At 44.4% G+C, this 17,561-nt stretch overlaps 1 protein-coding gene across 1 annotated transcript; it reads left to right on the top strand.

Moving 5' to 3' along the window:
- Positions 1–1,505: 1,505 nt before the first annotated feature.
- LOC142854124 (E3 ubiquitin-protein ligase TRIM31-like) lies at positions 1,506–12,806 on the top strand. The gene is made up of 8 exons (XM_075979223.1): positions 1,506–1,980; positions 2,405–2,500; positions 4,261–4,491; positions 6,420–6,442; positions 7,338–7,453; positions 8,640–8,714; positions 9,175–9,216; positions 12,246–12,806. Exons 1-8 carry the CDS (start codon positions 1,570–1,572, stop codon positions 12,764–12,766), a joined length of 1,515 nt encoding a protein of 504 aa, XP_075835338.1. The 5' UTR covers positions 1,506–1,569; the 3' UTR covers positions 12,767–12,806.
- The last annotated feature ends 4,755 nt before the right edge of the window (positions 12,807–17,561 follow it).

Below are 17,561 nucleotides of genomic sequence, written 5' to 3'. Positions count from 1 at the left end.
CATGGTTTCTCCTTGCGTGTGTCTTCTCCTGCAGTCATTATTTCTTAACAAAACTTGCCTGAAAATTAAATTCTGGGAGCTAGAGATGGATCAGTGGTTTAGAGCAATTACTATTAGAGATATAAGTAGCTGGGTGGTTATAGTGGTATATTATTTGTACTTTAATAAATAAAACTTGCCTGAAGACAAGAGGCAAAGCTAAAGCCACAAACGATCAGGAAATGGTGACACACACCTTTAACCCCAGGATTTGAGAGACAGAGGCAGATGGATTTCTGTGAGTTCAAGGCCACCCAGGGCTACACAGGATAATGCAGAAACAAATCCAGGTGTAGGTGTCTCACACCTTTAATCCCAGCACTAGAGGGAATATAAAATGAGAAGAGAGAGAGACTTAGTCAGTTTAGTTTGTGGTCACCCAGCTTTGGTAGAGGTAAAACTTCTCTAGTGGCTTGGCTGCTTTGCTTTTCTACTTTTTGGGCTAAATATCAATTTCTGTCTCTGAGTGTTTGTTATTTGTGCTATGGGTGGTAGTGGCTCATGCCTTTAATCCCAGGACTCAGGAGGCAGAGGCAGGTGAATTTGAGTTCAAGGCCAGCCTGGTCTACAGAACAAGTTCCAGGACAGCTATGGTTCCTGCACCCACATAGTCTCTTCACTACTGCTCTAACTCCAGTTTCCATGGGAGAGACAATCTTCTCCTTTACTTCTGTAGGTACTAAGCATGCACACTGTGTATATATACATGCAGGCAAAACACTTACGCACATGAAATTAAGATAAATAAACCTAAGTCTTTTTAGTTAATTGAAAAATGAGCAATTTGGTTTTTAAAGACAGAGGAGAGGAGAGGTGTGGGGGATGAGGGTGGGAGAAAAGGGAGCCAGGGAAGTGGGGGGGAGGAAGAAAGAAGCAGGGTGGTCCTGGGGACAAAAGAGAAAGAGGAAGGGTTAAGAAGTGAAGTACTGAGCTACTGAAGGGTACATGGATGGTACTAGCTGATACTTTCCTAGTCAATAGAAAGGAAACATGTCAGGCACGCTGGGGATCTAAGAAGGACAGAGACAGAGGCAGAAACTGGTAGGCCAAACAGAACAAAGGATGGCTCAGAGACAGGGAAAAAAACCAACAGAGGACAGGTGGGGGAAGTAAGAGATCTAGGGGGTTAGCACACCTCCCTGAAATTACACAGCCTCTCCACTCCCTCCTGTAGTAGAGTGAACTTTGGTGCTTGAATCTTCTGTTCTCAAACAACTGCCTGTAAAGATAATTAGTTCAAGGTCCAGGGATCCTTGCTCTGTGTTATAGGAAGCAGGAACTCACAATGTCTGTTTGTTCTTGAGAAACGGTGAGGTAGGACTGACTGTTTTCTTCTCTTTACAATATTCCCCATAAGTTTTCCTCTTCTCTGCTGTTCATTTACTCTACCCCCTCTTCATTTGTCCTTCTCCAGTCTTCCAATTGAGAGGCTCTTTAGCCTCTGCTTCCTGTTTCATTTTCTTTCCCAGTCCTGGTGCCTGCCTCGGACTTCTGGGCTTTCACATATCAAGTTAGCCTTGCTGCTCCATCATGGCAAGCCTAAAGCGGGCCAGCAAACTACTGGAGGATGTGACCTGCCCCATTTGCATAGAAATTCTACGGAATCCTGTCACCATTGACTGTGGGCACAACTTCTGTCTGCAATGCATCGATCAGGTTGGAAAAACTACAGAAAACCTCCAATGTCCGCTCTGCAAACTCCCTGTGAATAAGAACATGTTGAGGCCCAATAAGCTGTTGGCTAGTATTGCAGAGAAAATCCAGGCTATGGATCCTGCTGATTTCCAACCAGAAGAAGAGCCAAGATGTCGGAAGCACAAAGAAAAGTTTCATTACTTCTGTGAGAAGGATAATGAGTTCCTCTGCTTGGTGTGCCGTGACTCCAAGGACCACAAAACCCATGAAGTTACCGTGATAGATGAGGCTGCCCAGAACTACAAGGTAGGCACCTGCGTCTTTCTCTGTCCCCAGCTCAGCAGAGTAGAACTCCCTGGGGACCTGGGAGCTGCTGCCTTTTCCATCTGGTTGGCACCGACTGCTGCACTCTTAACACTTGAATTGGCAGTTTGCAGCTGGGCGCAGTGAGCCCAAAGTGCCAGGTTCTAGGAAATACTAATCTGTAATCAAGGCAAGAAGAATAATCAGAATAGTATTTTGGGGGCAGAGGAGATAATTCAGAGACTAAAGGCACTTGCCACCAAGTCTGAGGACTTGACTTTGATCCTCAGGATCACATAATACAAGGAGAAAATTGGTTTGATCCCTGAGAAAGAAAGGGGGGCTGCTAATAATGACATCAGTACCCTGGGATATCTTCCCTGCCTCCCTAGAGGCAAAATCTGACTGAAGCATCCTCTCCCCACAGGTGCAGATTGAGACACAGCTCCAGGATTTGGGGCAAAAGGACAAGGAAATAATTAAAGAGAAAAAGGAAGGTGAAGGAGCAATCCAGGTGTTCAGGGTAAGACATATTCACTCCAAATACATCTGAGGAAGTTGAGCATCTCTGTTGAGGGAATGTTGAGCACTCCTTATACACCAGGCTGGAACAAAGTCCTGCTGACAAGATGGTGAGGGCAGAGCAGAGAGTGTGGTGCCTGAGCCTTGCTCCTGAGCTGTACGGACCTACCTGCCTGGGTGCTGCTCCAGTGAACCAGGAGGGCTTCTGCTCCTCCACCCACAGCAGGCTTTGTAAGGACTGCACACACACAGACACACAAACACACACACAGGCACACACACACACACACACACTTGTTCACACACACAGACACCAAACACACTGGCTCACACAAGCCCCTTTTTACTAGAGAATATTATACAGTAAGAAAGACAAGAGACTATGACAACACCAAACATCTCCACCCGGTTTTGATGTTGCTTACTTTTTTAAAAGGTTTCTGCATTACTTTTTATCTATGTGTATGTGTCTGTGTGAGTGAAAGTCATGTGTGTGCAAATCTTAGCAGAAACCAGAAGAACTGGAAATACAGATATTTGTGATCTGCTCTTCATAGGTCTGGGAACTGAATTCAGGTCCTCTGAAGAGCAGTAAGCATTCTTAACCCCTGCATCATCTCTCCAGATCCAACCATGGGAAATTCAGTATGAAGGCAGTTAAACTGAGGAGAGTTCTTTCTCTCTCTCTATCTCTCTCTCTCTCCTTTCTCTCTTTCCATCTCTCTCTCTTTCATTTATTTATGTTCTTTCCCAATGACTTTTAAGAATATTTTACTTACTTATTTTTAGGTTTAATTTTATGTGAATGAATGCTTTGCCTCCGTGTATGTATGTATGCCACGTGCATGTCTGGTACCCATGGAGATCAGAAGAGGGCACTGGATCCCTGGAACTGGAGTTAGGATGGTTGTGAGCAACCATGTGAGTTCTCAGAATTGAATCTGAGTCCTTTGCAAGAGCAGCAAAGTCCCTTACTTAGCCATATCTCCAGCTCCTAGACACAGTATCATATGTAGCACAAACTAGAAATTGTTATACAGGAAAAGGATAGCCTTCATCATCTGACCCTTTTGTCTTTCCCCCAGTACTGGAATTACAGGGCTATAACAGCATTCCCAGACTATGCAGTGCTGAGAATGGAATCCAGGACCACACACATGCTAACCAAGCACCCTACCAACTGAACTACAACTTTATCCTGGGTTTTCTATGGCGGTGTTGTTTGTTTTTTGAGAGAGTGGCCCAAGTAGTCCAGTCTGGCCTTGAATGTAGGCTGGTCTTGGCTTCCTGCATCTCCTGTCTGCACTTCCCAAGTGCTAAGATTTCATAGTTGTGCATCTGGTTGATATCCTTGAAGGTAAAAAAAAGTCATTGAGCCTAAATCCTTGAACACAGGAAGTGCTTTGATCTCCTTGTCCCTCCCCCTTTCCCACAGGTAAGATTTAGCAATCTGTTCTAAACTGGTTTCAGAATACTCTTTACATACTCCTAAAGAGTGAATGGTGTCAGATGGTGCATGCCCTTGATTCCAGCACGTGGGAGGCAGAGACATGTGGAGCTCTATGAATACAAGACTAACCTTTTGCTCTAAATGAATTCCTGACTATCCAGAACTATATAGGGAGACTTTGCCTGCAATTATTTAATTGATTGATTGGTTGATGGTTGATTGATTTAAAAAGTGAATGATGGGCTTAAAGGAAACTTGGAGGATCCTCTCTCATTCCTTCTTCATCTCTGCATCCCTTCCCTTACCCCCAGGCCCAGGTACATCTAGAGAGACTAAAGATCCTTGGGGAATTTAAACATGTGCGCCAGAGACTGGAAGAGGAAGAGAGATTTCTTCTGTCCAGGCTGAGCTGGCTGGAGCAGCAGGGAGTCAAGCAGATAGAAGAATATGTCACTGTCACAGAGGGACAGCTGACCACCCTCAGAGACCTAACAAAGTCCCTGAAAAATAGGCTACAAGCGCCATCCATGGAGCTACTGGAGGTTAGTGCATTGGGAACAGACTCTCTCTCTCTCTCTCTCTCTCTCTCTCTCTCTCTCTCTCTCTCTCTCTTCTCTCTCTCTGTGAAAGATCTCTGGGGATTTGCCTGAGGCTCCCTGTCAGGTTTTAAAGCGATTCCTATTGCTCCCCAAAAGGGTCCATTTGTATTGTCTCTGACATAATGTACCATTCTTCTCTAATGCTGTTCCACCCCAAGGCCCAGTGCTCACCAGGCCCTTTCTCCTAATAACCCTCATGTATGAGGTGTGGTTTCTTTATTACTTTTTATTGCCTTCCTGAAGTAATCCACCAACTGCCACCCTGTTTCACCTAACCCAACAGCTCTCAACCTGTGAGTCTCGATCCCTCTGGGGGATCCACCAACCCTTTCACAGGGCCACCGAAGACCACCAGAAAATATCAGATACTTATATCCCAATTCATAAGAGCAGCAAATTTACAGTTATGATGTAGCAACGGAAATAATTTTGTGGTTGGAGGTCACCACAACATGAGGAGCTGTATTAAAGATCGCAGCATTAGGAAGGTTGAGAACCACTGACCTAACCAAAGCTTCTCTCATAACTCAGGACACTGAGGCAAGAGGATTGTTGCTAGTCCAAGGCTAACAGGATCAAAGATCAAGACACTATCTCAAACAGCTGGGTGTGGTGTTTCACCTCTGTAATCTAGCACTCCGGAGTAAGAGGCTTCCCTGGACCACTAGAGATCAAGGCCAGCCTGGACACACACACACACACACACACATACACACACACACACACACACACACACACACACACACACACACACAAAACGAAAGAAGAGAGAAAAAGAAAAACATCTAGAGCTTTTTGATCTTGTTCTTTGGGGCAGGATCTCATGCAGCCCAGGCAGCCTGGCAGTGTTAGGACAAAGGTCATGTGACCAAGGGTAACACTGAATTACTGATCTCCCTATCTCCTTTCATGGGCCCCTACATACAGCTCACAGTTTAGGATTGTAATGTAGGACACATGTGTTTCTTTAAAGCATCTCTCAGACTCATTGTACAAAGGCGCTTGCTTGCCACCAATCCCAAGACCCACACGGTGGAAGAATGGGGCCAATTCCCACAAGCTTTCCTCTGACCTCCTTCTGTAACTTCAGACCTAGATCTGATCACTCTGGCCTTGTAGGGTACCTGCATTCTCATTTACATGCCCCCATACAGACACACATATATACACAATTTAAAAACAATAAAAATAGGGCAGGAGAGATGGATCATTGCTTAAGAGCACTGTCTTAGATTTAAAATAGTAAAAACTAATTGGTGGGGAGGACTGAGGTGTTAGTGCATTCCTGTCCTCTCTGCGCTCACAGTCAGACACAGAAGATTCGGTAGTTCAGGACTGTTCTTGGCTACACAGAGAATTGGAGCCAGCCTGAGATACATTAAACTGTCTCAGATAAAAACAAACAAACAAAACCGAGAGGGAGGAATAATAGGACACCCAAGTGCCAGGACTAACACACCTGGTTTTTGTTTTGTGTTTGTGTTTTCTTTAAAGAACCACGGACAGCCACTCCACCTTTGTCCTAACACTGCCAAGTTGAGCTCCCTGGATCTATATTAGAGACAACACCTGTCTCCCAAATGTCACTCTTTCTTCTCTCCTCACTCTGCGTCTCCTGAGGTTTAAACACTATCCCAACTATACCAGGACTTTAGGGGTAGCAGTTCAGAATGGATTGGGGAGAAAGAGAAAAGAAGCAGAGACAGACAGACAGACAGACAGACAGACAGAGGCAGCAGAGACAGAAAGACAGAGAGGAAAAGGAAGTTGGAAAACTGGGGTGTTCTCACTTTGCCTCCAGCTGAGTCTGAACCCCTTCTTAGTATCTGTGACTAGGTAAGCTCTGACATTGTTCTCTGTTTCTCTTCCAGGGCATAAAGGACGTCTTGGGCAGGTATGATGGACATCCCAAGTGCACTGTGCTTTCTGGTTCACTCACACATACAACATTCAACATATATCCGAATATGTTCACATCCTCCAATAACTTGTCTATAAACTCTTTAGGCTGCAGGTGGGGAAGACCAAGCTGGCCACAGTAGCATGTGGTCTGCTGGGCACAGCTCTTTTCACCAACACCCAGCTTTAGAGCAGCTGCACTCCCCTCCCATATTCCTCTTGGTCAAGAGAGTGAACCCTGGATTTTCTACTCTACCTCCTACTCCCTGACCCTTTTCTCCTCTCTGGTCCATCTCCCATCTTCATTTTCATATCTTCTTGGGTCTGATCCCATTCAGCCCTGCATTCCTGTACTGAACCCCATTGCTGTGGGACAACGGTCTTATATCCTGCAAAGTTTGATCAGTTGTAGTAGTTTAATAAAATGCTGATGGCCAGTAGCCAGGCAGGAAGTAGAAGCGGGGCAATCAGGCAGAAAGTAGAGTCAGGACACCAGAACAGGAGAATTCTGGAAGAGGAATGGTGCACTCTGTAGTCATCACCCAGACAAAGAGGAAGAAGATGAGAATGCCTTGCTGATGAAAGGTACCAACCCACGTGGTTAACACAGACAAGAATTATGGGTTAATGTAAGTTATAAGAGTTAATAAGAAGCCTAAGCTAATAGGCCAACCAGTTTATGATTAATGTAGACCTCTGTGTATTTCTTTGGGACTGAAAGACTACAGGACGAGGTGGGACAGAAACTTCTGTCAACATCCCCAGACTCTCAGCCCCCTGGCTCTAGACTGTATTTATCACTCTGCCTCCTCACCAGGAACCATCTCCCAGGTCCTTCCTGCCCACACTCTATCCCTGAACTTACCACTCAGATCAACATATCTTCACAGGGGTAAAGAATTTCAGTTTCACAACCCAATCCCAGTTCCTATGAACCTGGAGAAAAAAATCAGTGAAGCAAAAGCAAGACACGAATCCATCATAGAAAGCCTGAAGAAATTAACAGGTAAGAAGTGATTGCCACTTCCTGTGCTTACCTGGTTGGGATTCAGTCCATCACCCTAGATACTTCCTGACATCTCTAGTTTCAGCCCCTGAGCCTTTCAGAACCCAGGTTGAAAGCTGAGTACCTTCAAAGAACCATCATGCAGAAATTCCTCATGCTGTGTTGTATCAGGTTTAGTGCTAAGGATGGAACTTTGGGCTTGCTTGACAAGCACTCTGCAATCTGAGCTACATCCCCAGAGTCAAAACACCTCTGAGCTCAAAAATTTTCCATGTTTACTAGATGGTGAACATGGGACTAGAAGTATGTTCCCAATTTGGTTGTTGCTTATCACATGTACCCCTGGGCACCAAAACACAGTATTCGCACATAGTGTAGATAAAGAATACACATTGACTCTGAAAGACTTAATATTGAAATAGAGCATAAAATATAGCAATGAAAACAAAAGCAAACAGGAATATTGTCCAGGGTAGTCTCTTATGGAAGACCTCAGTGATCTTCTGAGTAGCTGGGTCTCCAGCATCCAACACTGAGCCCAGGTAGCACTCAATCTTTATTGGACATGCTGAAATGGCAGCACATTTTAACATTCTGAGCTAAAAAAAACATATTATTTAAATTCATTGTATTCATTTCCCTTTAAAAAGTTTTATTTTTTTTATTTGTATGGGTGTTTTGTGTGCATGTATTGTGTATATGCCTGGGGTTCATGGAGGTCAGAAGAGGGTGCCAGATGCCCTGGGACTGGAGCTTCAGTGGATGCTGAGATCTGACTGGATTCCCTGGTGCTATTAACCACTGAGGCCTCTTTCCAGCTCCCTTTTCCTTTCCTTTGAGAGACTGGAACTCACTATGTCCCGTGGACTAAAAGTTGTCATCCTTCCTGAGTGTCAGCATGCCCTGGTCTTTTAGGGTTTCAAAATAGCATCTAGAAAAGCCCAAATTCAGTGGCTTATGCTTGTGGTTCCTAATACTTCTGTTCTGGCCTGAGCTGTACTGGAGAGCCAGTTCTGGGAGACCCTAGGGCAGCTCTCCCTGTTTGCTGCCTTCTTGGTTCACTGAGACTATGAGAGAAATCCCAGTACCACCTCTTCCCACATCAGCAATCAGTGCCTCACTGTGTGTTCTATGTTGCTTGCTTAACCTCTGTGGATTCTCCATCTCCTTCACTCTCTCCTCACAGACAACCTGAACACTGAAGGGAAGGAAGATAAAAGCACATTCCTGAACAGCCTGGATAAGAAGGACATGGAGAACTGTAAGTGTGTGCATGCACTGCTGTTTGGGGGAAGTGAAGAGTACAAAATCTCTCTTCAATGGGAGATTAAGGGTGGAAGGTCCAGTGAGTGTGTGAACACCAATGTAGAACAAGCTTATAGAATTATTTTATTATTGTACTTTTAGGTAATCATAGTGACACCCCGACTAATTAAAAATGTTCATTATAAATGGAAATTTATAGGTGTATTCCTTCCTTGCACAAGGATCAGGTGGAGTCAGCTCAGTCTGTAGCTGGAGCTGACCAACAGGCCTAGTTAGCCCAGCAAAGCTGATGAGTTGAGACCCACTGGGACAATGCCTGTAATGATGTCATCTGATTGGTTCAGCTTTGAGGGTAGTTAGGATAAAAGCCAGGATCAGCTGCTCATCCCCAATATGACTTTTAATTTATAACCACTTGTTATTAATGTAAATTTGTTTTCTCTCTCAAATCTTAGGGCGCCTGTTACAGAAGAATAACTCAGAGTTGCTCAGCTCAGGTAGGATTCCTGCTTGGCACATGGGTCTTCCTGTAGGGAAGCAAGGGTCCTCTAGGTGTGCAGGTCAAAGTGTTCTGTTCATTCATGGCTCTGATACAGCAGAGGAAATTTATAGACCAGACCCTGGGAAGGGCTACCTAACATGCAGAACAGCCTGATTGCTCCCAGCTCCCCTGAAAATACAGGAACAAAACAAGATCGGAAAGACGAGTAAGGCTTCCCACAGGAGGGATGGAGAAGAGTTGTGTAATTGTACAGACTTCAGGGGCCAGAGATGGGTGAACTTAGAGTGAGGGCCAGGCATCTCCTTCTTCTGCTTCCCAAGCTAAACTTTCCCTGTGAAAGACCTAGCCCCCAACAGGAAGCCTCTAATGTGCAGGTGCACCCTGCTGCTTGGTCTATGCCCCTCCTACTGCCTCTGCAGCTCAGCAGGACCTAATGCTCAGCCCTATTCCATCCCCTTTCACTTCGAGACCCCCTTTCTGGGACAGCACCCTCTTCAGCACTGCTCTGGAGCAAAACTGGGCCCCTTTCCCTGTGTTCCTGTAGGAGGAGCTGGCTGTGAGCTCTGTGCACACTGGCAGCCTCAGAGTTGTGGGCTGTGCACCCCTGGGTGTTCCTCTTTCCTTCTTGCTCCCCCACCCCCTTTAGGTTTTCCCTTTAAAATATTTCTTTTCTTGGTTATTATTGTGTGTGCATACTTACACACAATGGAGGTGAGAGGATATTTTGTGAAGACCGTTCTCTCCTTATGTGAGTTTTTCATGTGAGTTTTGGGCTTAGGCAGCAAGCATCTGTATCTGTACCTGCCAAACCATCTCACCGGTCTTTTATTAGTTCTTTATTTCTTCTCTCCCTCTGGCTGGTGTATGAGCATGTGTGCGTGTGTGCATGTGTGTGTGGTGTGTGTGTATGGTGTATCTGTGGTTTGTGGTGTCTGTGTGTGCAGTGTATGTGTGTCTGTGTGCATGTGTGTATATGTGTGTGCATGTGTGTAGTGTATATGTGTGTGTGGTGTGGTGTGTGTGGTGTATGCATATGTGTGTGGTGTGTGTGGTATGCGTTTGCATTCATGTGTGTGTTTTGTGTGGTGTATATATGTGTGTGGTTGTGTGTGTGGTGTGTATGTGTGTGGTGTAGTGTGGTGTGTGTGTGGTGTGTATGTGCATGTGTGCATGCATGTTTGCATGGTGTGTATTATGTGTGTGTCTGTGTGAGGTGTGGTGTGTGTGTGTTTGTGTGTGTGTGGTGTTTTTGCATGCCTGTGGTGTGTGTGTGTGATCTGTGGTATGTGTGATGTGTGTGTGGTGCGTATGTGTGTATATGTGTGTGTCTGTGAGTACGTGTGTACTCATGGAGGCTAGACTTAGGCGTCTTCTTTCACACTCTTCCTTAGTTTCATGGACAAAATCTCTCACTGAACTCAAGCTCACTATAGCTTGGGCTGTCTTGCTATCCAGCCATCCCTGCTACTCAGCACCAGGATTACAGGTGTGCCAGGGCCACACCCATATTTTATCTTTAGATGCTGGGGATCACGACTCATGCCTGCACAGCCAAAGCACCTCCCCAGTCCTTTATTTGTTTGCTTGCTTGCTTTTGAGACAGAATCTCATGTAGCCAAGACTGATTTTGAATTCATGATAGTTCTCCTGTCTCAGCTTTCCAAGTGCTGGAATTAGAGGTGTATGCACCACCGTTTGGGACAATGAGAACCTCTAACAAAACAGAAGACAAGTCCCCATGGTGGTCATTCTCACCAGTGCTGCTCTTCCCCTAATTGCTTTGACTCTGATGCCCCTGGAAGACCATAGAAGTTCCTACCACTGTCTTCATTTATGGTCATCATCCCCATCCCCCTGCATCCAGTAATATAACTTAGCCAGGTCTGGGGATCAGAAATGGGTAAGATCTGCTTGGATCATCTCCCTAGCCTACCCCAGTGACCCTGGCCAGTTGCTCTAATGCACACTTCCACATCCGCCATCTCCCCAACCCCACACACAGCAGAGGAGAACTCGCATTGCAGCAAAGGCTGAAATTCAACACCAAATGAGGGGCGAAAATGTTCCCACTTTCTAAACCTTAGCAGAGCCGGGACCACTGGTGCTCTAGTCTTTGAATAGGACAAAGACTCTGTAGCTTTGATAAACTGCCATTCAATGTCTGAGCCATAATACGAGGGTTGGGGCACATCAAGGGTCTCTGAATACCCACTTCTTCAGTCCTCCTGTGTTTGAGATTTTCCATTCTAGCATGTGCACTCACGTATGCACACATGTTCCTATGTGTGGGAGTCAAAACATGAGTGGGGAAGTCAGTCTCCCACCATGTGGGTTTCTGGACTGAAATCAGGTGTCAGGCTTGGGGGCACAGGCCTTATCAGCTGAGTCACCTCCTGGTCCCAGGAAGTCAGTTTTAGAAAGTCAGACTAGTGGCGACCCCAGCTTTAGAAAATCAGGCTGAACCTTGACCTCTCATAGTAGCCCCAATTGTTTGCCATATGGAACCAGGAAATGTGAAAATGGAGAAGACATATCTACATTGTTAGAAGTTCCAAATTGTCCAGGGTGTTATCACCTTGGTTCAAGGCCTCTTCCTGAAATGATTCTACTACCATGTGTACTGGGGGAGCTTCCCTCTGCACCAACAGAGAAGAACCTCATAAAATCATGGGCTAAGTTTGAGGCCTGGGGATAGAGTGTGGGGAGAGGTACTGGAGAGGGGGCATAGGGAGCATGGGCATGGTATCCCATATCTATAATTCCAGCACTAGGGAGGTGCAGTTTGAAAGATGAGAAGTTCAAGATCGTTCTTAGCTACACAGAAAATTTCAGCCCTGCTTGGTCTATTTGAGACCGCCTTCTCAGAAAACCCAAAGAAACAGTTAGGAGTCTTCTCTGAGGACAGGGACTGGAATTTGAAGGAGAAATTCTCCCTCCTAGCTACATCATGAGAAGCTCAAAAGCAGGGTGCTGGAGGACTTGGCCTGAAACAATCCTTTTTTACTCTTCTTTATCTTCCCACAGTACCTATGACCCTGGACTCCACTTCAGCTGACGCAAACCTCACCTTTTCTCAGGATCTAAAGAAAGCAAGCTTGTATCTTGTCGACAGCACATTGAATACGCAAGCAAAACCTCGACAATTCTATCCTTTCCACTGTGTGAGGGGCTACCCAGGTCTCTCCTCAGGCCGTGTGTTGTGGGAGGTGGAAATCCAGGGACCCCCAGGTAGGGTTGGCATAGTGGGTGTGGTCGCTGAGTTGCCTCGGGGGTCCCAGATTCAGAACTCTGAGTCATGCTGCTTGTGGGCATTGCGGATCTCGTCCTCTGGATGTCAACCAATCACCAACTTCAGTATCCAGGAGAATCTCCCAATCAGTCTTAGGAAAGTGGGCGTCTATGTGGATTATGACCGTGGAGATGTCGTCTTCTATGATGCCATCACTAGCAAACACATCTACACCTTCCAAACTTCCTTTGACAGACAGGTCTTCCCCCTTTTTGGGCTCCTAAATGCCCGCAGCTCTATCACCCTGAGCCTCTAAGGCTGCTGCCCAATGGGTCCCTCAGTCTCTTCCTCACTCATTCCTCATGACTGAATGAGATGCAAGTGGCAGGAATGAAGCTTGGCCCTGCTTGGGCTCACTACACCCCCCCCCACACTGTACACACCCTACACACTCCACACACACTCCACACCTTACACACACTACACACCCCACATACCCAACACACCCTACACATTACACACACACTACACACCTTACACACACTACACATCCCACATACTGTACACACCCTACACACCCCACACACCCTACACACCCCATGCACCCTATACACACTATATACACTACACACTCCACATACAACACACCCTACACACTCCATACACATCACAAACCTTACACACACTACAACCCTACACACACACTACTACACACCCCACACACCCTACACACATTACACACCCACAGACTCTACACACCGTATACAGACTACACACCCCACAGAACCTACACACTCCACATACCCCACACACCCTACACACACTACATACCCCACAAACCCTACACCCCCCCCTACACCCCCCCCACTACACCCCCACATACCCTACATACCCTATATACCCCACACACCCTACACACACACACCCTACACATATTACACACACTACACACACCACACAACGTACACACCAATACCTGCTTCTTTCCATGAATAAAGAAGACAGTAGACTCTCCAGATACTAACCACAAGGCTTTTCATCACTGCCCTTCATAAAAGGACAGGATTGGAAGTGGCCAAACTTCATCAACAACCCATTGAAAAATATCTGGCCACTTTCTCCTTGAGACATGTACTCACTCATAAGTGAGTTTTAAACATAAAGCAAAGAAAACCAGCCTACAAATCACAATCCCAGAGAACCTAGACAATAATGAGACACTAAGAGAGACAAGCATGGATCTAATCTACATGGGAAGTAGAAAAATACAAGATCTCCTGAGTAAATTGGAAGCATGGGGACCTTGGAAGAAGGTTGAAGGGGAGGGAAGAGGCAGGGAAGGGAGAAGAGAAAAATGTAGAGCTCAATAAAAATCAATTTAAAAAAAGAATTTTTGTTTCCTCAGGATGGTAGAGATGGGGGAAAGGACAGAGATGGAGAACAAGGAAAGAAATATCTTGACTGAGGGGGCCATTATGGGGCTAGCAAGAAACCTAGCACTAGTAAAATTACTAGAAATCAACAAGGATGATCTCCACTAAGCAATAGTGGAGAGGGTGCCTGACCTGGCCTAGCCCTGTAGTCAGCTTCATCACTGTCTTAATTGTCACCATAGAACCTTTATCCAGCAACAGATGGAAGCAGATACAGTGAACCACAGTGGAGCACTGGACCGAGCTCTCAAAGTCAGGTCAAAGAGAGAGAAGAGTGAGAATATGAGCAAAGATCAAGACCATGATGTGGATACCCACTGAAACAGTTTACCTGAGCTAAGAGAAGCTTTCCAATCTGGTCTGACAGTGAGGGAACCAGCATAGAACCAAACTAGGCCTTCTGAATGTGGGTGACAGTTGTATGACTGGGGCAGACTGTGGGGTCACTGGCAGTGGTACCAGGATTTATCCCTACTGCTTGTTCTGACTTTTTGGAACTCATTCTCTCTGGAGGGATACCTTGCTCATCCTAGGTATTATGGGCAGGGCCATGGACCTGCCTCAAAGCAATGTGCTAGACTTTGTTGACTCCAGGGGGGAAGATTTAATCTCTCTGGGGAGTGTAAGGGGGATGTGTGGAGGGAAAGTGGAGGAAGAAAAAGGAAGGGAGGTAGTGGGGAAAAGATTTGGCATGTAAAATGAGAAAAGACAGTTTTAAAAAATAAATTAAAATAAAAACAACAACAACAAAAAGAATTTCTGTTTTCTAATTCCTTTTCTGATACAGAAACTGTGTGTCTAGGAGACTTGATTCTCCTAAGGACCACATCACACTCCTCCTGCTGCTGTGAGGTAAAATTCCAAGGCAGACCCAGGTTCAGAATTCACTCTTATTTTTATAATTGACCCTACACAGGGCTGCTGAGTTCTAGCCCCATTTGATTCCTGTTCTGATCTTCTTACCAAGTTCATATATGTGGAATCTTAATATCATCTCATCAATTCAAGTTCAGTGTACCTTCTAAATTATTCTAGCCTGAATTACTGAAACTGTCTATACTGAACTCATGGAGTGGCTCCTTCAGTTAAATGTTTTAGCAGACTGTAGGTTTCTATGTGGACAGTAGGTGGTGCTGCCTCCCAGGATAGGGCATGATTAAGGATTGGAAGCTGCTGCCACTGCCCTGTTCTCATTCATTCTCTCTCTCTCTCTCTCTCTCTCTCTCTCTCTCTCTCTCTCTCTCTCTCTCTCACTTTATTTATTGTCTATATAAAAATATGTTCACTTTGTGCTTACTGCCCACAGAGGTCAGAGAGAATATCAGATTTTCTGTAGCTTGGGTTCCAGGCAATTTTGAGTCATGTGGATGCTAGGAACAAAACCTGGGTGACATTATAAAACAATCCCACAGCAGTTCAGAATTAGGGTAATAAAAGGGTTGTTTATTTAAGGGGAAAACTTACAGATCACCATCCTAAACAACAGTACTCTGAGCGCAAACAGGAACAGAGTCTAGCAGCCTGAATGGGAACCATAAGCAAGAGAGCAGGTCTACGTTTCCGGCTGCTTTTTAAAGTATAAGAGACCATGCCCCAGTGGGCTGGTATCCTAAAGGCTATTGGATGAAAGAACAGAATGTGCTCCCACAGCACCTCCCCTTTTAGTTTAAATAAAAAAGCTCCAAACCCAATACAAATCTATATACACTAGGAACAGATATCAAGTATAATTAGAATTACAACCAGAAAAACAATATTAAGCAAGTAACATATGCTACATGTTTTAATAAACATTTTATCCTATGGAGTCTAAGTCTTGTATAGGAAATGGCTTGGCTAGATCATAAGAGTACAGTAACTACAACTATGTAATCTTCAACCACATTGAAGGCCTGAGTAAGGAGCTAATATTCTTGACAGGCATGAAGTACAATCAAGCAGCTTCCAAAGTGAGCAATATATGGCAGAGACAATTAGCTACCTGAGTAATCACCCAAAGTCTCATTTTGCAATGTTGAAGCAACCAACCTTGGCTATAGCCTAGTATAACTGACCATTTTCAGAGGCAGAAATAAACAAATAATAGCTCATAAATATTCCCTCTATTACCCACTATTACTATCCCCCTATTTTTTGAACAAACATAGTTTTTACCCCAACCCTTCATCTAGTACAAGTAATAATCAACAAATCCTAAACAGTGTTCCCAACCCTACGGACAAACTTTTTTGGAATGGGGGAATCATCTTTTAGAATTGCTTCTTGCTGTCTTGGGGGTGATGTTCTCCTAATGGAATCTGGCAAAAATGAAGCTGTGGTTAAGTTCCAAAATTACTGTCTAGTATAGTTGCAAGCAATTTCCAAGCAGTAAACAGTTTTTTTTCCAAAGTTCTCATTTGGAGTTCTGGCCAGAATATGAGAAGGTGCACCATTTAAGCAGCTAGTATCCAAACTGATCTTATAGTAGCATTGTCTACATCACAATGTCTTTTCAGCTAGGTAGATTAGTTGCTGTGGGACTCCATCTTCTTCCTGGAAACTTCAAAGATTACTGCAGGAAAAGGATCTGTAGGAAAATCTATTCTTCATCATGGCAAACTTAAACATCATTTATATAAACATATATACAATGAAGAATATGATATAGACAGAATGGGCATGGAGAAAGTAAAAATTTTTTCCTATAGTCTTCCTTCTGTTCCATACCAGATGGCTCCTGATATGAGACAGAAACTCTGAATGTTCCTTTTAACAACAAGCTTGGATTTAGAGAAGAACAGAGCCATATATGAATGTATGTGAGCATGTGTATGTGTCTGTGTGTTGTGTATGAATGTAAGTGTAAACAGTACCTGGATTCATAAACCATATTCTGTTTTCCAGATGCTCTTCAGTGGATGGTTATTTTTTCTTTTGTCAGCATTCAAGCATCCAGAGTCTCTTGAATTTTTGATGACGTGTAATTTTCCTGCAAAGATAAGAGCAGAACCCTGCCCCAACCCTATATGGCTTCCTTACCTCCTGTATGGTTGTCACCATTGTGGATGAGCTGTCATTTCTCTGTTTAGTAGGTTTCTTCTTTTCAAAACGAATCTTTATTAATTTTGATGGTATCCATAATTTTTCTTCTCCTGTGGAAACAAGAGCAAAACCTCTTCTCCAACATAGCACATCTCCTGGCTTCTATTGTGAGGTCAACATCCTTGAAATAAACCGGTTGATTCAAGTCAGAAGTTCTTTTCATTATCCAATGCCTCTCTGCTGTTATTCCTTTCTCATTAGTGTTAAGAAAATTCAAGGTTAATAAAGCATTATGTAATTTATTTCTGGGGACATTTCCCATACCTTTCTATTTGTTCAGCATATCCTTTAGAGTAGGATTTGAACTTTCTATAACCGCCTTACCAGTAGGATTATTTGGTGTACCTGTAATGTGCTTTATATTATAATAAGCAAAAAACCATTTCATTTTGTTAGATACATATGCTGGACCATTGTCTGTCTTTATTTGTGCAGGTATACCCATGATGGTCATAACTATTAATAAATGCATGATTACTGAATCAGCCTTTTCAGAGCTCAAAAAACGGTTGTCCATTGAAAACCTGAGTATGTGTCTATGGTGTGGTGTACATATTTCAATTTACCAAATTTTGTAAAGTGGAACACATCCATCTG

Source organism: Microtus pennsylvanicus, chromosome 7 (genome assembly GCF_037038515.1).
Source record: "Microtus pennsylvanicus isolate mMicPen1 chromosome 7, mMicPen1.hap1, whole genome shotgun sequence".
NCBI classification, from domain to species: domain Eukaryota; kingdom Metazoa; phylum Chordata; class Mammalia; order Rodentia; family Cricetidae; genus Microtus; species Microtus pennsylvanicus.
This window is presented reverse-complemented; position numbering and strand designations above follow the sequence as displayed.

Bases quoted from the DNA above. Each gene is read 5' to 3' on its own strand.
- LOC142854124 (XM_075979223.1), top strand. From the start codon at position 1,570: ATGGCAAGCCTAAAGCGGGCCAGCAAACTACTGGAGGATGTGACCTGC. The intron at 7,454-8,639 runs GTAAGAAGTGAT...CTCTCCTCACAG, and splicing joins AAGCCTGAAGAAATTAACAG to ACAACCTGAACACTGAAGGG. The intron at 9,217-12,245 runs GTAGGATTCCTG...ATCTTCCCACAG, and splicing joins CTCAGAGTTGCTCAGCTCAG to TACCTATGACCCTGGACTCC.